At 51.7% G+C, this 24,884-nt stretch overlaps 1 protein-coding gene across 8 annotated transcripts in view; it reads left to right on the top strand.

Annotated features, from left to right (window-relative positions):
- The window catches only part of SBF1 (SET binding factor 1), a 1,208,265-nt gene that overhangs the window by 966,565 nt on the left and 216,816 nt on the right, over positions 1 to 24,884 (top strand). For all 8 annotated transcript variants that reach the window (XM_085653743.1, XM_085653740.1, XM_085653741.1 and 5 more), the window contains one exon: positions 9,254 to 9,439. In XM_085653743.1, coding sequence (XP_085509869.1) covers positions 9,254 to 9,439 — 186 coding nt within the window. The remainder of the gene's footprint in view (positions 1 to 9,253; positions 9,440 to 24,884) is intronic.

The following is a 24,884-nucleotide window of genomic DNA, read 5'->3' as shown; positions in this document are numbered from 1 at the left end:
AGTCAGTGATGAAAATGGTAATCCTGTCTGGTAGTTAAATGCCTGCACCCCCTGAAACGTGGCCCAATGGAATGCAATGCCTGTCTTCTTAGCTGTCGCCATAATGTCAAAGCAACAGCGCAAGCGCACACTGGTCAACAAACAGGCATATTGTATGTTGATGGCAGGGAGACCAGTCACCTCTTTTCTGCTGGTGCATTTGAATTATAAGGCTCATTGCTCTGGTTGTGTCACTTTCTCTCATGGAGTTTTAATATCCTGATTGAGTGATTTGTAATGAATCTGTTACAGAATATTTGAAGTTATCTAGAGTCTCGTGTGGCGTAAGGGCCAGAGCTGCTGACTTTGGCGCTGGGAAACCAAGTTAGAGTCTCGCTCACTCCTGGTGCGGCCGTGGCTGCCAACAATGAACGTGTTCTTGTGTAATGGCTTGGTGCTCATGAAAGCGATCCAAAACCTTTGGGTCGAGTTTGCGCTGTATAAAACTGCAAAATAATAATAAAACCCAATTCAAGCGCTATGCTCAGTTCACTTCTGTGACTCGAGCTATTGATTGAAATGCTGGCGGCAGAACATACCATTGCATCAGCAGCCGCATTTCCGAGCCAAGTGCTTCAGGTGGAATAGAGCAGCTGGTGAATGAGGTAAGAATGTCTTGGGTAAAAACAACCTATAACATTTTACTTAAATAACCTGCAATGGAGTAACTATAACACCAAAATCTGACTGTGAACAAACTAAATAGTCTTTGCGTAAGGGGCGTCCATTACGTACCAATATATACAATCTTTGTGTAGCGCATGACACACGGGCATCCCTGGAACGGCGTCATAGCGCGTGAGCCATACATTATATATGTGATGTAAAAGACATGCAAATAGAAGCAATTGGAACTATACCTATGTATGTACGAAGGCTTGAACACTGCCAAATTGGCCGCAAATTTTACGCACGGGCGTCATTTTTCAGGGGCCACCCAGAGAGAAGCTATTCTAGATTACGACCATCGACCTATGTAGCCATTTGTGCCCGTCCCATGTAGGCGAGCGACATGAAAACCAAGACCCTTGATAACCAAACCTTTTTTTGGCTCCTCCGAGGCTGCACGACGGTGGATCACAGCTCAATAGTTTGGTTTTGGCGTGACGGCAGTAGATCACTCACGCAACTAATAAACTATATATGGAAAAAAACACAAAGGAAGGCGGTCACAGCTTCAACTACCTGCCGACAGCAGCAGCTTCAGAAAGTCAGGCTCAGAGCATCAACAGCCCACCCCGCCCTCGTGCACTCAAAGCGGGAGAACAATCTCCCGCCACACCAGACCTCATGACCTCACAATGAACAGAGAACATTTAGAAAGAAGCCCCCGCCATAAAACCAAAACTAGAGGGAAAATTAAAAAACTTGCCGAGACCTGCATCTCGCCGACGCCTTCCGCCCCGTTGGGACCCAGCCTGCCTCTAGACGCTAACCGGGGATTTCGCTGCCCTGGCAACAGTGCTCACAACACGTTGCAATACAATTTAGGGCAGAAAAGCAAAGCATATTATTTCCTACGTGAATCCACATACCAGGAGAGCGCAAAGTACGGTGAAGCAGTATCCGTTACGCTTGCACGGCTAAAGCTGCAGGATAGACGACCACATAGCACGCCAGCCGCCATCTTGTCTAACAAGGGGTACGCATGGAAGAGGGGGCAATAAGGGAAGCAAGGAGTTGTAAGGGGATGTTAATGGAAATAGTGTGTGCCACGCGCTATAGCAGAATTCACGTAGTTGAAGCGCAGCGCCTATTCCAAACACACCCTCCCGCAAAGAGGAAACCCCTACGCCATTTGGAGAAATCATTTCCAGCAGAATGTACAAAATAGGCCAGGTTATTGCACCTAACTACGCGAGAGCTTGGGGAAGTAGGCGGGCGCTTAACTGGGTGATGCACTTCTAACAAAACCTCCGCCTCCATGCCATTAAAAACCCCGCCTTGTACAGTCTAATCTTAATGTAGCACGACAGAGAATAATCTAAATCAATATATTTTAAATAATCAAGCTATGTGTGCAGGTTATAGTATAGCAACTTCGAATTTTACGAATACGTCCCACTTGGGTGTCTTGAGTGTACATGACGTGCTATTTGTGCAAGCAGGCATTGTATTGTCCGATTGTAAAGGCTTTGCTTTTGGTTTGTTATCTTTATGGGGCCATGTGTTTGAAACACATGGCCCCATAAAGATAACAAACCTTTTGCAGCAGAAGGAAGGCAGACGAGCCCATCTAAGTGGGCCGTCTGTAAAAGAGAAAAGTATACGTCATCAACACCTCTTTCCCAATGGCCGGCCACTGTTTAGCATAAACGGTGATGCCGGGCAATGGGAAAGGGGGCGGGGCTTAAAGCCCAATACTGAAGCTCCCTCTAATTCATTAAATCTCGCCAGCGAGACTGCGCATGTGCGCAGTCTTACGCTAGGCTTCGACCTAAAAACGCACTATGAACTGTACTCAGGAAACAACGCTGCTCTACAACATAGCTTAAAGACATCAGCTAAACACTTATAAGGTCCCAAAGGTGAAACCTATTTGCTGTGCCAATGTATGTTTTCCTTAATGCTGAATGTATACAGTTCCTTTACTGGTATTTACATTTTGTGATAATTCACTTAAAAAACTCCTCACACTTTGCAGTGAAAGAAAAGTAAACGCCAATACCCATGTTAAAAGAATATGAAGCAAATTCTCAGATGACGTAGCCTGACATTTGATATGTGTCTTTGAAGCACATGCAAATGTGAAAACACAGAATTTAAAGGCATCTTTATTTATTGCTCGTACTTTCCAAACCCACCAAAAATCAGCTTGCAGCCGTTTGGGAAACGCTGCACTAGCTTATTCCCCCATTGCAGTCACAGTGCACTCACTTTCATCACAACGCTTAGGACATACTGACTAAGACTAAAAGCATGAGCTGGATCCCCAGGATTCTTACTACGATTCCATCCCAGCTGAAAAGGGATCCCTGGCGCAATTGCTGCATGGACCACCTGGAAGATCCCTCCTTTGACCCCCTTCCCAGCCTGTCCAGCAGTCATACAGACCTTCTGCATTCGCTGGGGTTCTCTATAAACATGCCGAAGTCACACCTGATTCCTTCTCAGATGCTCCCTTTCATCTGAACTGTTCTGGACACAGTGCAGTTTTCAGCTTATACCCGAGCAGCAAGTCCAGGATATTCAGGCCATGATTCTGGATTTCGGTGAGACTGACTCTGAGGCTGCTGGGCCTCATGGCCTCCTGCATCCCGCTGGTCGATCATGCCAGGTGGCATATGCAGGCTCTGCAGTGGGACCTGATGTTCCAGGGGGCGCAGCATTCGGGGAATCTCACCGATTGCATCCAGATCTTGGAGGGCACTGCACGACAACTGCAGTGGTGGCTCACGAACCAGGATTGGGTGAATGGCAGATCCCTCTGCCTTCCCTAGCCAGACCACACTGTGGTGATGAATGCATCCCTTCTGGGATGGGGCGGCCACATGGGAGAGACTAAGATCAGAGGCTTCTGGTCTCCGGCGGAGTCCGGGCACCACATCAACCTTCTGGAGCTCCAGTTGATTCGTCTTGCACTGAAAGCATTCATTCCCTCTGTCCTGTGAAGAGTAGTGCAGGTGTTCACGGACAACACCTCCGCCATGTGGTACTGCAGCAAACAGGGCGGGTGGGGTTGTGGAACCTATGTCAAGAGGCCCTCCGTCTCTGGCTGGAACATCAGGGCATATCCCTGGTGGTTCAACACCTGGCAGGTTCTCTGAACGCCAGGGCGGACAAACTCAGCCGCAGGTGCATGATGGAATACGAATGGCGTCTTCACTCGGAGGTGGTGCAAGGTCTCTTTCAACAATGGGGAGAGCCTTGGTTAGATCTATTCGCCACTGAAGAGAACACGCAATGTCAGCAATTATGCGCTTTGGAGTTTCCAAGGCGGCACTCGCTAGGCGACACTTTTCGTTGCGAGTGGAGTTGCAGACTGTTGTACGCCTTTCCGCCAATACAACTTCTGCCCAGAGTACTGAAGAAGATCAGGCGCGACCGGGCCCAAGTCATCCTTGTGGCCCCGGATTGGGCACGAAGAGTCTGGTATCCCAAGCTGCTCAACATGGCTATCGATCCTCCGATCAGACTGCCTCAGGAGGATCGTCTGTTGCTGCAGCAGTGGAAGGTCCTCCACCCGAACCTGTCCAGCCTCCACCTCCTTGCGTGGAGATTGAGCGGCGGCAGTAGACGCCTTTCAACCTGCCTCCTGAAGTCTGTGATGTAATCTTGGCAGCCAGGCGTCCCTCCACTAAGAGGGTATACGCCTGCCGGTGGAACAAGTTTGTGGCATGCTGAACAGCAAAGGCTGTGGATCTCCTTTCTGCCCCTCTTTCTGAGGTTCTCTTGTTTCTTCTTTCTCTAGCTCAGCAGGGCCCTGCTCTGGGTACCATCAAGGGCTATATTTCAGCCATTTCTGCCTTTCTTCTGCTTCCAGATCAGCTTTCCCATTTCAAGTCCCCGGTTGTAAGTCGCTTCTTCAAAGGCAAAACTCATCTCTTTCCTCCTATTCCCTTCATTACGCCTCAGTGGGACTTGAACCTGGTTTTAACTTATTTAATGTGTGCTCTTGACTCTCAAAACTGCGTTCCTGGTGGCCATCACCTCTGCCAGACGAGTGAGTGAGCTCCAGGCACTTTCTTCTAAGCCTCCTTTCCTCTCTCTGTACATCTGGACAAAGTTGTCCTATGGACTCGTCCATCCTTCCTGCCCAAGGTTGTCACTGCCTTCCACATCGGGCAGACTATCATTTTGCCCACTCTCTTTCCACCTCTGCATCCTTCGAAAGAGGAAGAGAGGCTCCACCGTCTAGACCCTAAATGTGCGCTTTCTTTCTATCTGGATCGCACAAAACAGTTCCGGGTGGATGATCAACTCTTTGTTGGCTACGTGGGTGCTAGGAAAGGTCGGGGTTATGGGTACTTTTGCTAGGTCAGTGTTGGATCCTGGATCCAGCACTAGTGTACCACCTGTAAGCAATTGAGAAACTGCGTTTAAGTTATACAGGCGATTTTTAAGGAATATTTATAAGTTTGCAAAATCGACACTTAGAAGAAATTTCATAGAAAAACAGTCAATGATTTCCTATGGAAGAAAATTTAAGTTACGGGTAAAGTATGTTCTCGTTACTTTTGTAATCCAGTACTGGGCTCCTAGGCTCAGGGCTGGAACATCTGTCTAACACAGGTAAGTATTTACGTTTTCACAGTTGGTACGATTTTTGAGGGAATATTTGTAGTTTGCAAAAATCGACACTTCGAAGAAATTTCACAGAAAAACAGTCAATGATTTCCTATGGGGGAAAATTGAGTAGAGGTAAGTACAGTTGTGAGTACTTTGCAGGGTCAGTGCTGGGCGCCAAGATCCAGCACTGGTATCTCTCCTAATAGCAGGTGAGTTTTTCCATTTTCGCTACTCGGTTGATTTTAGGTGAATATTTTAAAGTTTAGAAACTCCACACTTAAAAGAAATTTGAGAGAAAACCAGCCAATGTTATCTAATGGAAGAAAAGTGAGTTATCGGCTTTTGGGTAAGTACTCGACTGGCAGAGTTAAGGTTCTGGGTACAGACTCAGGGGTCTCCCAGGGTCAGGTAGGTACAGTTGTTACACCCTCAGCAGCGCAGGGGCAGCCGGGTGCAGAGTGAGTTAGGCCCGATGTTATCCTATGGGAGGCAGGGGGGCCTTGGTTGGTGGCTGCTGACTAGCAGGCCACGTGACTGTGGGAGCTGGGCTCCTGGGCACTTGCTCAGGGCAAATGGGGAAGTAAGTAGGAGTAGAAGTTGCACTGCCAGGGCCACTCGGGCGGCTGGGTGCAGGGTGCTTTTGAGCCTTCGGGCGCTCAATGGATTTCAATGGGAAAGCTCAAGGACGAACAAAGGCTGCAAGCTCGGGGACGAAGAGTCTTCAGGTGCCACCACCACTTCGAGAGGTAAGTTGGGTAGTTGGAGGATAGGTAGGTACCTAGGAGTCGGGCACAGGGGGCCGCAGGGCGCCGGGTGCAGGGGTGCCTTTTGATGTTGGGAAATCTTACCCTCTGTTGATCGCGGTTGGGGGGGGGGGTCCCTGGTTTGGAGGCTGCAGGCGTCGTCGGGAGCATCGAGGGGGGTCCTTGGGTGCCAGATTCGGGGTCACAGTGGCCGGGGGGACGTCCTCTGGGTCTTTGTCTACTCCACTCCAGCACAGGTCCGGCTTGGCGGGTGCAGGGTTCGCGGTTCCGGGCTGATGCCAGGGGTTAGATACTTGCTTTGAGCAGAGCCACTGCTCGTGGGTGTCCCAGATGCTCAGAGTCCCAAGGTAGCCAGGTCCTCCGGGGTTTATGAGGTTGCTGGCCACAGGAGGTGCCGAGATTTAGCAGGAGCAGGTTTGAGGGTCGACAGGCCGGTAGGGCAGGGGCCAAAGCAGTTTGTGTCTTCCTCTTCTTATCAGCTGCACAGCAGGTCTTCTTTCTTCTTGTTCTTCTTTGCTAGTTCGGAATCTGGAGAAGGAAGGTTCAGGGTGCCTCTAAATACTAGATTTAGGGTGTTACAGGTAGGTAAAGGGCAGGGACCAATGGGTCCCGGTCCTGGGGTGGGTACACCCCCTATCCTGCCACTCTCCTGTGGGAGGGGGGCAGTAGCCTAGTCCTGATTGGGCAGGGCCTCCCATCTTCAAGATGGCGAACTCTCGGAGATGTGCTTCACCTCGCCTCCCCCACCACCTGAGGGGTGGGCTTGGCAGGCTGGCACATCCCCTGTCCTTATTTGGGGTTTCCGGCCAGTCTTCCCGCCAGAGTGGGGGTCTGAACCGGTGGGGGGCAGTTTGCTGGGTACAGCAAGTGGCCTGGAGAAGCTTACAGAGGCGGCATGCCTTTGAAGCTTCCCCCTGCCCATCCTGGGGGAGGAGACCTAGCACCTCGCCAGGAAGTGCATTGTTGCAGGCCCAGGAGAGCGGGGGATCTCCACCCAGGGGTCCAGCAACATGTCTGGGCAGCCTCCCTGACCAGACGTGGAGTGTAGGTTAGGTTTCAGGGGGCATCTCTAAGAAGCCCTCTGTAGTGCTTTGTACATTAAATCCCACACTGGCATCAGTGCGGGTTTAATGTGCTGAGAAGTTTGATACCAAACTTCTTAGTCTTCAGTGTTGCCATTATGGTGCTGTGGAGTTCGTGTTTGACGAGCTCCCAGCACCATATATTCTTAAATGGCAGCACTGCACTTACAGTGCCCAGGAATGGACCTGGGTACTGTAGGGACACAGGGCTCATGCTCCTGTGCCCACACCACTGGCATAGGGCACCCAGCTAGATGGGTGGCTGATGTATGCCAGGGCAGTGTAGGTTGCGGGCATGGCACACAGGGCACACCCTGGAAGTTTGACTGATAACACACGCAAATGGATGTGTGAGAATTGGATGCGGTATTTTTCCGCCACTTTGATAATCAGACACCATAATTATGAGTGCAAATAGAATGCGGAAAGATTCCGCCACACAACTAGATACACGCCAAATTGCTGTGTGTCACACAAATGAGTGGTTATGCCTTAATCACGCGCACATTCTATTTTTGTGGTTTCACGTATGATGATGTGGAATGGGCAAAGACGTACACAATGCAAATGTTGGTATGTCTCTTTGCCGAAAAGAACTGACGCACTTTATATGTTGTTTGTCATCTTTTGTTTTTCACAGATGGAGTGATTTTAATTGCGGAATGACATTTTAATAAGGAGCAGCTATCTGCCCTTACCATACGATAGTATAGGGAATTTCTTTATCTTTTTCCCTTACGTCACAGGGGGCACAAGCCCTGATGAATGTCCGTGCACCCTTTACGGGGCATTAAGGACAGAAACATGTTGGCAATAGGGTCCTAGGACCATTATATCCCTAGCAAACCCTTATACTTATTATATTTTAACATCAGTGCCAAACCCAAGAATAAAGGGAAACTGGGGTTTGACGCCGATTTTTAATCTTTATACCCCCTGGCCAAAAAACATCTCATTAAGTGCTCCCTGAAATATTGGTCGAGCCCACCCTGACCTTTAGGCGTCGGGGTGTCCCAATGATTAAGCATGACACCACTAGGGTGTGTGAGGGAAAATAATAACAAAAGGACTTGCTTCCTTCCCCACGCCTAGGTGGTGTTATTTACTTCTAATAGGGCATACCAACACCTGAGCTGACAGCAGAGTTTTCTTTTCTTTTGCTGACTGGTCCATCTTGGGAGTACCTATAGTGACTTAGTGTTAAACCACGGGAGGGTGTACTCCCTCATTGAGTTCCTCTCGGCCCCCTAACCTAACTAGGGACCCGTCCCTATATAGGTTTGTGTATTGTGTACACAGGGATGTGTGCCATGTCGACTTTGTGTTTTGTCTTGTACCCGGACACTCGGCCTGCAAGGGCAGTGTGTTTGTGTTAGAGTACAGGGCCTCTAAGGGTGGCACAATAAGTGCTGCAGCCCTTAGAGGCCTTCCCTGGTCACAAGGCCCTGGGTATCTAGGGTACCATTTACCAGGGGCTGACATGTGGCCAAGATTTTCCAATTTGGGTTTTAGGGAAGGAACATAGGCCCTGGGCACCAGATTGGCAGGAGCCCAGGGCACACTCAGTCAAAGCACAGTCAGCAATTCAGCAAAAAGTGAGGCATACCATACAAGAAAGATGGCACTTTCTCACAGTCTCTACCAGATAATGCTTTACCGAAGGTAAGTAACTTGTAAGTTACACAGCATAAGCCAAAACCGGCCCCCGGGTCACTAACCACCAGACACCTATGAGTTCCATCCTATCTGTACAAAAACAAGGTGGTGGTTGTGTCATCTAGATCAACATGTATCATGCTCACTCTGTTTTATATGGTAGGTTTCTATTCCAGTATTTCTGTCAACCTCTTGCCTTTCGTTTGTGAATAATGTGGTTTGTTTCTTGTTCTCTAATTGTTTTCCTACTCTTTAACTCTCTCTATCATTGGTAATTAGGAAGTTATCAGGCACAGTAGTATATACCTCTTCCGTTTTGTCCATCACTTATCTGAAGTGTGTGGAGCTTATTACTCCTGACACCATTACTGGAAAGTACAATTCATTCATGACTATTGTTATGAAAAGTCTTGGCTCCTTTTTCATATTTCTGATATATTTCCCTTGCAGATTAATTCTATTATTTTTCTTCTTTCCTGTTAGGTGGTTTCTTTGGTTCAGCTGCTGTCCGACCCCTATTATCGGAGTATGGAGGGTTTCCGTCTCTTGATTGAAAAGGAGTGGCTTTCCTTTGGACATCGTTTCAGTCACCGTGGAGGACAGACTTTTGCCAGTCAGAGCAGCGGCTTCACCCCAGTCTTCCTTCAATTCCTGGACTGTGTCCATCAGGTGAGTACTGTATTATCAATCTAAAAAGAGACTGAATGAGGCCCAGCTCGTGATATTGGAGCAGCTCTACCTTTGAGAGAATGGTGTCCGGAGAGCCACCACAATAGTACTGAAAGAAAAGTGTGGTGTATGTTTGGTTGTGCGCAGCAGATTAGCAAGCATTCGCAGAAGGATGTCTCTTGAAGGCAATATTACATTGGCAAACTTGTGTGTGGATACTAAGCCAACATTGGTAGAATGGTTTCTAGGTACCAAGCAAGGATTGGTACAATGGTGTCTGGGTGCCTTTCTCACTTGGACAGGATGGTGTTTGCTTTGGTGCCAGGCTAACATGGGTAAATGGTGTTCATGTGGGTTCCAGGATGGCATAGTAAGACTGTTATCTGTGTGGTTCCTCAGCTGGAAGAGTTTTGTCATTTCCAGCTGGTTTTGGGTGAGTGCTGTCAGCATGGGTGTCAAGCTTGAATTTGGAAAGTGATCAGTGTAATAATAATAATGTTGATTTCTTATGTAGCGAACATGACAAACTGATCTCTGCACCCCTTAATAAGTGCAGATGTAAGATTAGCACTTGGCAATAGGTGTCATTATGGTTGTGTATAGCTAATATTGGGAGAATGGACTTCATGTGAGTTTCTGACTGGCATAGCAAGGGTGAAGTCCATATGGGCGGCACGTTTGCATTGGGTGAGGTATGTTACTGTTGGTGCAAGGCCAACTTTGAGAAAATCAAGGCAAAAGGGGTGAGAAGCTGACATTTTTTAGGCTGCCAGTAATTCCTTTGCATCAAGAAGGGAATATTTAAGAGCAGGATTCCCTGGCCAATGTTGCTCAAGGCTTTTAAGTACCTATTCCTGAGTTTCCACCTCACCAACTAAAGTTCTACGCACTCAAGCCACCTCTGCGAGACATCGACCCCTGATCACGTTCTTAAATGCATTCTATTCAGTCAAAGAGCATGCATCTGTTCCAGCATTTTCATTACAGTAGGTATAGTCTCTCCAATATTATATTTTAAATGGAATCATCTAGGGCCTCTATCTTTAAACGTCAAATCGGACTGCAAGGGCGCTCACGCCTCCAATTCGAAGGGACTAACACAGGGTTAGGATAAAAAATAGTTCAGCATAGATATTCAATACTGGGAACTGCACCAGAGACAGTCAGAAAACTTAAAAAGGTATCCAGACGAACATGAAGTTTGTGCAGTCCCGAGTAAAATGAGTAGGTTCGTGTTACAGGGTGCATTCATCTCCAAGAGTCAACGGGCTCCCACTGTTGCTGCCAGGCCCTAAAATTCCGAGCTGTCCGGTTCCCAGGAGAATCCCCCAACGGTGGGTGTGAATGGTCAAATGCCGGATCTGTAACACAGTTAAAAATACCCAACTAATAAAATGGGCGGAGTCAAGTAAGGTGCCAAGGCCCTAGAGAGGTCCGCAAGAAATCCACTCTGGTTTGTGTTTGGTGCATAAATTCCGATAGCAGTAAGATCCCCTCCTGCTAACCTCCCAGAGACGACCACAAATTTACCCCGGGATCCACAAATTCATTAGTTTTTTGGAAGGGTACCCCAGGACTCACCCAAATCAATACTCCTCTAGAAAATGCTGAATGCATGGTGGCACATACTTGGCCTGCCATCTCTCCTTCAGGTTTATTCAGATGGGTTTCCTGCAGGAGGACAAAGTAAATTTCCTGTCTCTTAAGATAATTATACACTTTATATCTTTTAGACGTACTGTTTAGACCCCGGACATTCCAGGGTATAAAATTATATTTCACGGAGGTCGCCATGTAGAATAGCCAGAGATGGTGGTCACTTGAGCCCATTTGACAGTGACACTTACTTGTTTTAATGCTACGCTAAAGCAGCAGGCGGGGGTAACTGTACCCAAAACCTAATATCTGAAAGAAACACGTTAGTTAGATTCCTCACCTTAGAATATCGCCAGGCGTCAGGCTGGATCCGGAAAGATTTTTCGTCAGCAATACCCCTTGCGCGTCGCTAGGCGTCGTCTGCGGCTCCGCATATGTCGTCGGCGTCGTGCGCCGGAATGACGTCATCGGAGTACTCTGACGCCGCCCTCGCGCGCTGACGTCAGTTCTTCTCTTTTCCGTGCCAGACAGCGCCAATCCGGGAAGAGCTTACCCCTTAAGTCACTTTTTGACTAACACTTTATGATGAATACATCTGCCAGTGGATTCCTCACCTTGTGAATATCCCCTGCGCCAGCATTCCACGGAACTCCGATCGACGTCACCGGAGCCATAAGAAGCCCACGTCGGCGTGATGACGTCAGTTCCCTTTTTTCCGCGCCTTAGACGCGCAACGGTTTTTCTCCAGTGCTACTTTGTAGTTTGGTCGTGTATCTCTGTTTATTCGTCTATGTCTTCGACTAGGAAGTCGGGCTTTAAGCCCTGTAGGGAGTGTGGAGGCCTGATGTCGATTACGGATCCTCACCAGAATTGTTTATGGTGCCTCTCCTCGGAACATGATATGGAGGAGTGCGGATGCTGTAAAAGCATGAACCCGAAGGCACTCAAGGAAAGGAAGACCAAGCTCTTCATGAAGAAGATTGGTGAGGAAAAAAGAGGGAGGAAGAAGGAGAGATCGAAGAGCGAGTCATCGACTTCGAGGTCGTCGAGGTCGAAGAAACACCATAAAAAAAGTAAACATTCTAGACGTCGATCCTCGAAGTCCAAGAAATCGAGGTCGAGGTCGGCTTCGTCTCATCGACGTCGGAGCAAAGGTTTGTCTCCTTCTCCTTCGCCTTCAAGGTTTCCGGAAGGTTCTCCTTCGAGGAAGCAGACTCCGAATCAGTCTCCGACGAGGTCTTCGGCTCCGTCTAAGACGTCGACTCCGGCTCGTGTGGAGTCGGATGCTTCTATGCATGAGGAGCGGGAAGAGTCGGTTCCGGTACCTGAAGATTCGGAGGCTCCAGTGGAGGATATTGCGGAGCCGGTGCCGGAGGCCCCACAAGAGGTTCCTTTGCCTCAGTTCCCGGCCCCAGGTACGGATTCGGCTAATTTCTTGAATGCTATGTATGGCATTTTTAATAGGGCGGCCTACCCATCCGGAGCACCAGCTGGTCCCGTGGGTCCGATGGCCTTTACAATGGGGGTGCCACAGCAGTATGCTCAGGCCTCCTTTATGCCCTTTATGCCGATGGCGCCGTCTTGGCAGTTTCCGGCGCCGTCTGGGGATCCGATTCGACCTCGGAAGGTTCGACAGGCTTCGGAGCCTTCTTCGACGCCGAGACTGGCTCCATCGACGCCGAAGCCGACTCCATCGACGTCGAGGCCGACTCCATCGACGTCGAGGTTGACTCCATCTGCGCCGTGTCTGGCGCCGTCGACGCCGGTTCCTCTGGTTCCTCCGACGCCGCGTACGACGTCGCCGACGTCGGTTCCCCGAATCCGGTCGAGGAGGGAAGCCCAGAGGTTGTTGGAGGAAAGAAGATATCGAGAGGTAGAAGAAGGTGAGGTTGATTCTTCTTCGGACGAATTCGAGGGCATTGAGGAAGCCAGTGGGCTGGATACGACCCCAGAGTGGGAACATACATCTGCCAGGTCTTCTCCACCTCATGAGTTGGCTCCCTATCACGTAGTGATAAAGAAAGCAGCGGAGCTTCTGGATTTACAGCTGCCTTCTGTGGAGTACAAATCCAACCTGCTCACAGAAGTGTTACATTCTCCGACTTCGACATCGGAGCCCTTGTTGCCTTTCAATGAGGCCATATTGGAGCCGGTATTAGAGGTATGGAAGAAGCCCCTTTCTTCTCCTGCGGTGAGTAGACAGGTGGCAAGAAGGTACAAGGTTGCACCAGGGGATCCTGACTTTTTATCCACTCATCCGTCCCCGGACAGTTTGGTTGTGCAGGCTTCATGCTCCAAGCATGCTTCCGGTGCCTTTCCTCAGTCTCCGGCTGACAGGGAGTCTAAAAAGGCTGATCAGGCAGCCAAAAAGACCTTTTCGACAGGAAGCATGGCGTTAAAGTCGACTAATGCTACGTGCCTGCTAGGGCGTTACGTGCACGCTCTAATGGATTCCATTAAGTCCTTGGCTCCTAAGTTGCCTGAAGGGGATAAGTCTTCCTTCATGGAGGTTGTAGCGGACACACGGGCGGCTGCCAGGCAAGTTATCCAGTCAGGGTTGGATACTGCGGACTCCGTGGCAAGGGTCATGGGGTCTTCTGTTGCTGTGAGAAGGCAGGCTTGGCTCCGTAACTCTGATTTCTCAGCGGATGTTCAAGCTACGCTGGTCGATCTTCCATTTGATGGTCAGAAGCTGTTTGGGGAGAAGGCGGACTCTGCCCTTCAGCGTTTTAAGGACAGCCGATTGACTGCAAAATCCTTGGGCCTGCAAGTACCGGCAAAGGGTTCGACCTTTCGAAAAGTTAGGGGCTTTGGGCGATCGTCTTTTCGCTCTTACCGGCAGCCCCAGCAGCAGCAGCAGCAGAATCCCCTCAATAAGTCCTATAGAGGGAGGCAAAGGGGTCGGAGAGGTTCTGGGCGCAACCCCTCTTCTTCCTCCTCCTCTGCTCCCAATGAGGCCTCAGGGAAGCAGCCCTAGATTCCCCATCCTGGATCATGTAAGGCCTGTGGGGGGTCGGGTGTCCTACTTTCTACGGGGTTGGAAATCGGTTACAACAGACCTTTGGGTTTTGAACCTCGCGGAGACTGGGTACGCCCTTCCCTTTCGGGAGTTTCCTCCCCCTTACCCTCCTTGCCAAGGTTATTGCTCGGAAGACCATCTGCTTCTCTTGCAGAAAGAAGTTCTAGCCTTGCTTCAAAAGGGTGCGATAGAGGTGGTTACAGAGCAGGAAAGGGGTCAGGGATGCTACTCCCGTTATTTCCTGATTCCCAAAAAGGACGGCAGATTGCGTCCAATCCTGGACCTCAGAGTCTTGAATTTTTACCTGAAGCAGGAGAAATTCAAGATGCTGACCCTTGCGCAGGTTCTTCAAGCGTTGCAGCAAGGAGACTGGATGGTGTCGCTCGACTTGCAGGACGCGTACTTCCATGTCCCAATCCTGAAGTCGCACTGGAAGTATCTCCGTTTTACGGTTGGGTCGCAACATTACCAGTTTGCGGTCCTCCCGTTTGGTCTTACTACCGCACCTCGAGTCTTCACAAAGGTCATGGCAGTGGTGGCTGCTCATCTCAGGAGGTCGGGGATTCCGGTTTTTCCCTACCTGGACGACTGGCTTCTGAAGGCAGAGTCCCCAGAGATGGTGCAGCGTCATCTGCAGGTGACAACTCAGCTGTTGTTTGACTTGGGTTTTTCAATCAATGTGCCCAAATCTCACCTGGTGCCCTCTCAAGCAACCTGTTTATAGGGGCAGTACTGGACACTACTGTGTGTCGAGCATTCCCTCCTCCTCAAAGGATTCTCGACATTCAGGAGATGGTCCCTTTATTCCACAGTGGAGCGGTTGTTCCAGTCCTGAAGGTCCTTCGTCTGCTCGGTCTGTTCGCTTCCTGCATTCTGTTGGTCAACCATGCACGCTGGCACATGAGGGCGCTCCAGTGGTGCCTCCGCAAGCAGTGGTATCAGCACAACGGGGATCTCAGGGAGTCAGTCAAGATCTCCAGAGAAGCTGCGGCGGATCTGTCTTGGTGGAGTGTAGAGGGCAATCTGTCGCAGGGAAAGCCCTTCCATCTATCTCCATCAGTGGCCACAGTGATAACAGACGCATCCACCTTAGGGTGGGGTGCGCATCTGGGGGACCTGGAGATCAAGGGTCTGTGGTCTCCAGAGGAAAGGTTGCTTCACATCAACCTTCTGGAATTGCGGGCGATTCGTTTGGCGCTCAAGGCCTTCCTCCCTTCCCTTCGCGGTCAGTCGATTCAAGTCCTGACAGACAACACGACCGCGATGTGGTATGTCAACAAGCAGGGAGGTGTGGGGTCTCTTTGTCTGTGCAGAGAGGCCTTACGTCTATGGTCCTGGGTTCAGGACCATCAGATTTGTCTGATGGCAAATCATCTGGCCGGGGTGCTGAACGTGCGTGCGGACAGTCTCAGTCGGCAGTTCTCCGCCGACCACGAGTGGAGGCTCCATCCAGAGGTGGTTCGTCACGTTTTTCGGACGTGGGGAACCCCTTGGGTGGACCTGGCCGCCACTTGCGAAAACGCGCACTGCCCGTCGTTTTGCAGTCTCCAGTATCCGATGCAGGGGGCGTTAGGGGATGCGTTTCAGTTGAGTTGGGGTTCACGACTCCTTTACGCGTTTCCTCCCATACCCTTGATTCCTCGGGTTCTGAGGAAGGTTCGCCAAGACCGGGCCCAAGTTATATTGATCGCCCCGGATTGGCCAAGAAGGGTGTGGTATACAGATCTTCTCCACCTCTCCTCATGCCCTCCGCTCCGTCTCCCTCTGAGGGCAGACCTCCTCTCGCAGTCGCAGGGGCAGGTTCTATACCCCCACCTCCAGAGCTTACACCTTCATGCCTGGAGATTGAACGGGGCAACCTGAATTCTTTCTCTCTCCCGCCTGATGTGGTGGACGTTATTTTATCGGCCAGGCGACACTCCACCAAGTCCATTTACTCCTACAGGTGGTCCAAGTTTGTTAAATGGTGTGGAGAGAGATCCATTGACCCTTTAAAAGCCCATCTTTCTGATGTGCTCCAGTTTGCTCTTTCCTTGGCTCAGCAGGGCTGTGCTGTGGCCACGGTCAAGGGCTATCTTTCGGCCTTATCGGCATTCCTGTGCCTCCCAGATCAACCTTCACTATTTAAATCTCCGGTTGTTCTGAGGTTCATCAAGGGCCTTACAAACATGTTTCCTCCTACTCCATTTGTAATGCCTCAGTGGGACCTTAATCTTGTTTTAACCTTTCTAATGGGGTCCCCTTTTGAGCCTCTTCATACTTGTCCTTTGAGGCTGTTATCATTTAAGGTGGTTTTTCTTGTGGCCATAACCTCGGCAAGGAGGGTAAGTGAGCTTCAAGCTCTTAGTTCCAAACCTCCGTTCCTTACTCTGCATGCTGAATGGATGGTTCTCAGGACCAGGGCTGCTTTCCTGCCAAAGGTAGTCCCTCCGTTTCATTTGGGGCAGTCCATTACTCTCCCTGTTTTCTACCCTCCTCCTCACCCTTCCAAAGAGGAGGAAAGACTCCATCGTTTGGACCCGAAGAGGGCTGTTAGTTTTTATCTGGATAGAACCAAGGACTTTCGCCTTGATGACCAGCTCTTTATTGGCTACATTGGTCGTTCTAAGGGGAAGGCGGTGCACAAGCGCACGCTGTCAAGATGGATAATTCTGACCATCAAGATCTGCTACGCCCTGGCTGGTAAGACTCCTCCTGATGGTATTAGAGCGCATTCAACTAGAGCTAAAGCCTCTACATCTGCTTTGGCCCGGGGTGTTCCTGTGGCAGATATTTGTAAAGCCGCGACTTGGGCCTCCCTCCATACTTTCGCAAAGCATTATTGCTTGGACTCTGAGATGAGGAGGGAGGGCCATTTCGCGCGCTCTGTGTTACAGGACTTTCTGGTATAAGAAGGTGGACACCCTCCTCCGGGAGTGGGGACTGCTGTGGAATCTATTCACAAGGTGAGGAACCCACTGGCAGATGTATCCATCAGAAGAACAAGTTACTTACCTTCGGTAACGCTTTTTCTGGTGGATACAGTATCTGCCTGTGGATTCCTCACTGACCCACCCGCCTCCCCGTTGTCCACCTTTGTATACCATGGAATAGGTCTTGTTGGAATGTTTTTATACTTTCTTGTACATTTGTAGGAAATGTTTGTTTATTTAGCATTCTTTTCCTTTGTATGCTGTGCATATGTGTTGGTGTATTGTATACTGTGTATACTTTGAGTCTGTCGTTAGTCCACCTGTTCGCCTCGAAGGCACGGGGGAAAAAATGGGTGGAACTGACGTCATCACGCCGACGTGGGCTTCTTATGGCTCCGGTGACGTCGATCGGAGTCGCGAGCGGAGCCGGTGTATTATGACGTCGCCCACGTCGACGTGGAATGCTGGGGAAGAAAAGTTCCGTGGAATGCTGGCGCAGGGGATATTCACAAGGTGAGGAATCCACAGGCAGATACTGTATCCACCAGAAAAAGCGTTACCGAAGGTAAGTAACTTGTTCTTTTGGACTCTTTTGTCTACTCGATTCGAACTGATGCCGGTAGGATGCCCGGGTTTAAAGCCTGTGACTCCTGTCATCGACTGATGTCGGTGACGGACACCACCGCCGGTGCCTTTACTGCCAGGGGGCCGACCACGATGCAGAGTCCTGCATCAACTGCCAGGCCATGTCCTTGAAGGCTAGGCGGGAGCGGTCCCGTAAGCTTCTCGAGCTCCGACACTCGGCTCCGTGCCGTTCACGGTCCCGGTCCAGGAGGAGGTCGATGGACCGGTTGCGGAGCCGCAGCCACCACCACCGCTCGTCGGGGTCGAAGTCTTCGGGTAAGTCGAAGCATGCTAAGAAGTCCAAGAGGCGACCTCGCTCTTCGGACACCCCTCGCCGGTCGCGTGACTCGGTCGAGGGTCCGGGTGGTACCACCCCCGCGGCTCCGTCGGAGCCGCAGGAGCCGCGTCCGTCCCCATACCCTCCGGTCCCTGGGACTGACGCGACTCCGGCGGAGATCAGTGCCTTCCTCTCGGCCATGAGGGGCCTGGCTCCACCGTCTATGCCTGCCGGCGCGCCTTCGGGCCCCGCGGGCTCGACTGGACGACCTAGCGTGCCGGCGGCTCCGGCGCCGTCATCGACTTCGGTCCCAACGCCGCAGGTCCCCGTAGGATCCAGACATGGATCTCAGTCGGTGCGGGTCGACCTCACGACGCCTCCTCCGCCGGCACCGGTTCCACCCCCGGTGCCGTCTCCGTACGACGCCGTTCCCCGGTTCAGTCCGGGCCCAGCACCATGCGGCGCCGCAGCCAACGCCGATGGTTGACAATTTCATCTACCGTCCGGCTCCGATTATTTCCCCTGTTTATCAGGAATCGGATGACAGGGGCTACTGGGAGGGGTCTGAGGACCCTCTATCCATGCAGGCCAACTTATCTCAGGACTGGGCAGATGAGCTGGGGGATGCCAGTGGTCTGGACACCTCCCCGGACACTGGTTTCATCTCTCCTCCGACTGTAGCTTTGGAGGAAGGTGCTGCATTTTCAGTGGTGCTGCGCAAGGCGGCCGAAGCCCTTGGGCTAGAGCTGCCTGCTGTGGCCGTGAGGACTAACCTCCTCACTGAAGTGCTTCAAACATCAGCAAGCTCCTCGGAGCCTCTGCTGCAGTTCAGTGAGGCACTAGTGGACGTTCTGAAGGGCACCTGGTCCAAGCCCTCCACAGTACCTCCTGTGGATCGGAACATGGCCCGGCGCAACCGCCCTGCTCCGGGCGACCACAGTTTTCTGCTCCAACACCCCACGCCCGAGAGCCTGGTTATCCAGGCCTCTACTTCCCAATCCTCCTTCCCGACCGCTCCCCCGGATCGGGAATCCAAGAGGCTAGAGCAGTTCGGTAAGAAACTGTTCTCTTCCCTTAGTTTGGGACTGCGGTCCTTGAACACCGCTTGCCTCTTGGACCGTTATTCCCACTCTCTGTGGGATATGGTGGAGGACGTGCTGCCCCAGTGTCCGGAGGAGGCCTGGACGCAGCTCGCCCAGGCTCTTGCTGACGGGCGGGATGCAGCACGACATGCTATTCGATGTGAACTAGACACTACGGACTCGCTGGGTAGGGTGATGTCAACCACGGTGGCGCTCCGCCGCCACGCCTGGCTGCAGTCTACGTCTTTCTCAGGGGATGTCCAGAGCACCCTCATGGATATGCCCTTTGATGGCACTCGCCTTTTTGGCAAGAAGGCGGATAGTGCGCTGGTGCGCTTCAAGGACTCCCGGGCTACGGCCAAGTCCTTGGGCCTCTCGGGCCGCGACCGCAATCTCCTGCCTTTCGTCCCTTTCGTGGCCAAGGAAGGGGCGCCCCCTCACGTCTGCCTAGCCACCGGCCGCAGATCCAACCTGCACGCGGTCGCGGATTCTGCCGAGGCGGTACCAGGAGTCAACGTGCCGGTAAGTCCACATCCATCCCGACAGCATCCGCCTCAAAGCCCTCCTAGTCCGTGCTTTCAGGCCCATTCCACGCCAGTGGGCGGCAGAGTTCGCCATCACCTGCTCCACTGGCGTTCCATCACCTCGGACAGGTGGGTGCTGCAAATCGTCCGAAGGGGCTACTCCCACCCCTTCGAGACGACCCCTCCAGCCATGCCACCGCAGTGCCACCGCATGTCGGGGAATCACTTGAATCTTCTACGGGAGGAAGTTGCAGCCCTCTTGGCCAAGGGGGCCGTCGAGCGCGTTCCTGGTCCAGAAGTAGGTCGTGGTTGTTATTCCCACTACTTTCTGGTTCCCAAGAAGGGCAAAGGGGGCCTACGCTCTATCTTGGACCTCAGGAGCATCAACGCCTTCCTCTGGAAGGAGAGGTTCAAGATGCTTACCCTAGCTCAGGTTCTGGCTGCCCTGGATCTAGAAGACTGTATGGTAGCGTTGGACTTGCAGGACGCCTATTTTCACATTCCCGTCCTGCCGGCCCACCGGCGTTACCTGCGGTTCACAGTGGGTCAGGAGCATTTCCAGTTCACCGTGCTCCCCTTCGGTCTCACCAGTGCCCCTCGGTTGTTCACGAAAGTGATGGCGGTGGTCACAGCTCATCTGAGCAGATCAGGGGTTCCAGTCTTCCCCTATCTCGACGACTGGCTGTTAAAGGCAGACTCGCCCCAGCAGGTTGTCTCCCACCTCCAGACAACGGCCGACTTCCTGCATTTGCTGGGGTTCTCCATCAACCTGCCGAAGTCGCATCTGAGTCCCTCCCAGAAGCTCCTTTTCATCGGGGCGGTTCTGGACTCGGCGCAGTTCCGGGCTTATCCTCCGGAGCAGCGGGTCCGGGATATTCAGGTTCTGATTCCCATCTTTCAGCCTCTATCCCGGGTTTCAGTCAGGTTGGTGCTGCGGCTTTTGGGTCTGATGGCCTCCTGCATCCTGTTAGTGCATCACGCCAGGTGGCGAATGCGGGCTCTGCAGTGGGACCTGAAGTTTCAGTGTGCCCAGCATCGGGGCAACCTGTCCGACCATGTCTTGATCTCGGAGGGCACTGCAAAACAGTTGCAGTGGTGGCTCACGAACCGCGATTGGGTCCGCGGCAGATCCCTCTCCCTACCCCACCCGGAGCACGTAGTGGTAACTGATGCGTCCCTCCTGGGATATGGGGGGGCCACATGGGGGAGGCGGAGATCAGAGGACTCTGGTCCCCGCTGGAGTCTCGGCTCCATATCAACCTTTTGGAGCCGAGAGCGATCCGACTTCCACTGAAGGCATTCCTTCCCGTTGTCCCGGGAAGTGTGGTGCAGGTGTTCACGGACAACACCACCGCCATGTGGTATTGCAACAAACAGGGCGGGGTGGGGTCGTGGACCCTTTGTCAGGAGGCTCTGCGCCTCTGGACATGGCTGGAACATCAGGGCATCACCCTGATGGTTCAACATCTGGCGGGCTCTCTGAACGTCAGAGCAGACGAACTCAGCCGCCAGTGCATGATGGATCACGAATGGCGTCTCAACTCGGACGTGGCGCAAGGCCTCTTTCGGCAGTGGGGTGAGCCTTGGTTAGATCTATTCGCCACCGAAGAGAACGCGCAATGTCAGCAGTTCTGCGCGTTGGAGTTTCCAAGGCGGCACTCGCTCGGGGGCGCTTTTCGTCGCGAGTGGAGTTGCGGTCTGTTGTACGCCTTTCCGCCTATACCACTTCTGCCCAGAGTGCTGAAGATGATCGGGCGTGACCGGGCCCAAGTCATCTTGGTGGCTCCCGATTGGGCACGAAGGTACTGGTATCCCGAGCTACTCAGTCTGTCAATCGATCCCCCGATACGACTGCCTCTTCAGGAGGACCTTCTGTCGCAGCAGCAGGGGCCGGTCCTCCACCCGAACCTGTCCAGTCTCCACCATTATGCGTGGAGATTGAGCGGCGACAGTTGATGCCATTTGACTTGCCTCCTGAAGTCTGCGATGTGATTCTGGCAGCCAGGCATCCCTCCACTAAAACGGTATACACAGGTAGGTGGAACAAATTTGTGGCATGGTGCACAGCAAAGGCTGTGGATCCCCTTTCCGCCCCTCTTTCTGAGGTTCTCCTCTTCCTTATTTCTTTGGCCCAGCAGGGCTCTGCTCTGGGCACTCTTAAAGGTTATCTTTCTGCTATGCAACACACAAACATAAACTCTCGGGTCTGAGCAACTTTAGAACTAGAGCATGAAAGGAGAGATACTATAGTCAAGCTGTGTCTAAAATGACAGTGAACAAATCAGAAAGGAAAGGAATCCCTTTAAGGATGAATGCCCTCACTCACCCGAAGGTGACATGCTTCATCATTTAGGCTTTCTCCTCTCAGTGGGAAAACCTAGTCCCACTGAGGGCTACAACCACCGCACTGAGAAGTGGGAGCTCAGGGATGTTTTTGTTTAAGATTTTAGGATACTCAAATCCCAAAGATGAGCACTAATGTGAGAAGAGGGCGCAGCGCAAAGAAATTCAAAAGTGTGTGAAGTGTGAGCTAAAACTGGCTAGCGCTATTGAAAAAATGATTTTTATTGACTCATTAGCCCTGCCAGAGATAAAAAAACAGTGCAAAGCAGTTACTATTGAAAACTGCTAGATGACAAGGGTCTCTGCCTTCTTTTGGCTTCCTGACCAGCCTTCTCTCTTCAAATCCCCTGTTGTTTCTCGGTTCCTTAAGGGCATTGCTCACATGTTTCCTCCTGTCCCTTTCGTAATGCATAATATAATTAATCAACAAGAACTGGTCCCCAGAGATAACAGGGAAAGGTATGTGTACATAAATACTGATTAGTTCAGTGAAAAACCATTAGGTTTTTTAGGAAAGGCCTCACCCACCAACCTAGTTGGTGGCATGCTTCATCATCGGCCCCCACCTGAGGCACCGAGTGTACCCCAGGTGTGCTGCGACGCCTGAACTACAGCGGAGCGGGTTTTTTTGTTAGGTGAGTGTGCAGTGCAAGTGAAGTGCATGTGTAACTTAAAAACAGCTGTCCCAATGGTCCCAGATATCAAGTAAATTAGTTTAATGATGGGCCATGGGCAGTATTAAAAGGAACGCGAAGGATGGTTCAGGAGGTATCAATGGCCACCACCATCCTGTGGGGTCAACATGTTTCAGCCAGTGCCTAGATACTGGTGCTGGCTTTCATCAGGACCAAAGTGCAAGAAGTGAAAAAGACAGAGTCTAGCAGAGTGTTTAGAACCGTCTATGTGTGGCACGCGCTAAGGTGCCCTAACTGGCAGAGGACGTGTCCCTCTTAAATCCAATCTCCATAAGTTAATGGGACCAGCTCCATGGGTCTGGAGTGCGGTAGTCTGTCAAAATACCATTAGCAGTTGACCCAATCCTACCAGAGACCTCCGTGGCCACTCTCCAGCTCGTAATGCCTCAGTTGGGATTTGAATCTTGTTTTGACTTATCTGATGTGCGCTCCCTTTGAGCCACTTCATAATTGTCCTCTTCGTCTCTTGACGCTTAAGACTGCTTTCCTGGTAGCCATCACCTCTGCTAGAAGGGTGAGTGAGCTCCAGGCTCTCTCTTCTAAGGCTCCTTTCCTTTCTATTCATCCGGACAAGGTTGTGCTCCGCACTCGCCCTTCCTTCCTTCCTAAGGTTGTGACTGCCTTTCACATCGGGCAGTCTGTTACGCTGCCCACCTTCTTTCTGCCTCCGCATCCCTCGAAAGAGGAAGAGCGGCTCCACCGTCTGGACCCAAAACGTGCGCTCTCTTTCTATCTGGACCCCACAAAACGGTTCCGGGTGGACGACCAACTCTTCGTTGGCTACGTGGGTGCTAAGAAGGGGCGGGCGGTGCACAAGCGAACCATCTCTCGGTAGGTCGTTTTGTGCATCAAATCTTGTTACTCCTTACCTAAAAAGGAACCTCCTGTTGGGTTGAGGGCCCATTCCACTCGGGCCACGGCGGCGACGACGGCCTTGAGTCGGGGAGTCCCCTTGCAGGACATCTGTCAGGCAGCAACGTGGGCCTTGCTGCACACGTTTGCCAAGCATTATTGCCTGGACAGCCAAGTCCGGAGAGACGGCTTCTTTGGCCGTTCTGTTCTCCAGGACTTTCTGGTGTGATCTTGGTTCGCAGACCCACCACCGGGGTTGGTATTGCTGGGGTATCTATTCTAAGGTGAGGAATCTAACTAACGTGTTTTTTTCAGATGAACAAGTTACTTACCTTCGGTAACGATGTATCTGTAAGAAACATTAGTTAGTTAGATTCTTCACCGACTCACCCATCCTCCCCGTTCTGCGAACCGACATCTAGGGTTAAGGTTATCCTTTTCAGGCCCCTAGACTTTTTTGGCACCAGTGTCGGTCTCTTGCATGGCTCTGCGTTCCTGGCGTGGAAAGCTATGTACAAGAACTGACGTCAGCGCGCGAGGGCGGCGTCTAAGTACTCCGACGTCATTCCGGCGCACGATGCCGACGACTGACGCAGACGACGCCTAGCGACGCGCAAGGGGTATTGCTGACAAAAAATCTGTTCGAGGCATATGAGCTGCAGATCACACACTGAGGATAAGATCGCCATCTGGTGTTGGGCTCGGATGATTGCAGGTTGTTGTTGTTTTCGGAAGAAGCCTTTGGTCACGAGGTTGGTGACTCCTCCCCTGGACAACAGTGCGCATGGGCATCCACTCCATCGGCAGATTGTTTTTTTCCGCCATTGGGTTCGGATGAACTTTTTTCCGCTCCAGCAGAAAACTTCTATCAATCATTTTAAATACTTAATCTTCATTCCATCGACGTCGAACTCAACTCGGACCGGTTCCGCAAGCGGCTGATGGACAGGACACCCTTCAAAAAATGCCCCCAGTGTGGAGCGAAGTTCCCCCACAGTGACCACCACGAGGTTTGTAACCTCTGCCTGTCGCCGGAACACAACGAGTCCACCTGTCCAGCTTGTTCCGCTTTCCGATCGAAGAAGACCCTCCGGGACCGAAGAGCTCGACGCCATATTATGGCCAAACCAGCTCCAGAACCGGAGGACATCTTTGCTCAAGATGTTCCCGAAGACGACACCGAAGATCTCGATCGTGTCCGAGGCCGACGATTCCGATGACCTCATCACTCCAGGGCAGCGTGTGAGTACCACCCCCCCTGCCCCTGCCCCATCCAAAAAAGCATTGGTCAAGACTCCGCCAGCTGGGCCCAGTCGCGACCGGAAATCCTCTTCAGAAGCCCCGCCCTCGGGCCCGGCTCCGAAGACATCTAAGCCTGTGGGTGGCTCGGGCTCGAGCAAACCTCACCTGATTGTGCCTTTAACACCCTCGGCACCCAAAAACCCACTGTTGGCACCGAAACAGGCTCCAAGACCGAAATCTCCTTCGGCACAGAAACGTTCCTCGGCACCGAAGTCTCCA

Source organism: Triturus cristatus, chromosome 4_1, assembly GCF_964204655.1.
Source record: "Triturus cristatus chromosome 4_1, aTriCri1.1, whole genome shotgun sequence".
Lineage (NCBI taxonomy): Eukaryota > Metazoa > Chordata > Amphibia > Caudata > Salamandridae > Triturus > Triturus cristatus.
Note: the sequence above shows the minus strand (reverse complement) of the source record. Positions and strands in the feature narration are given on the sequence as shown.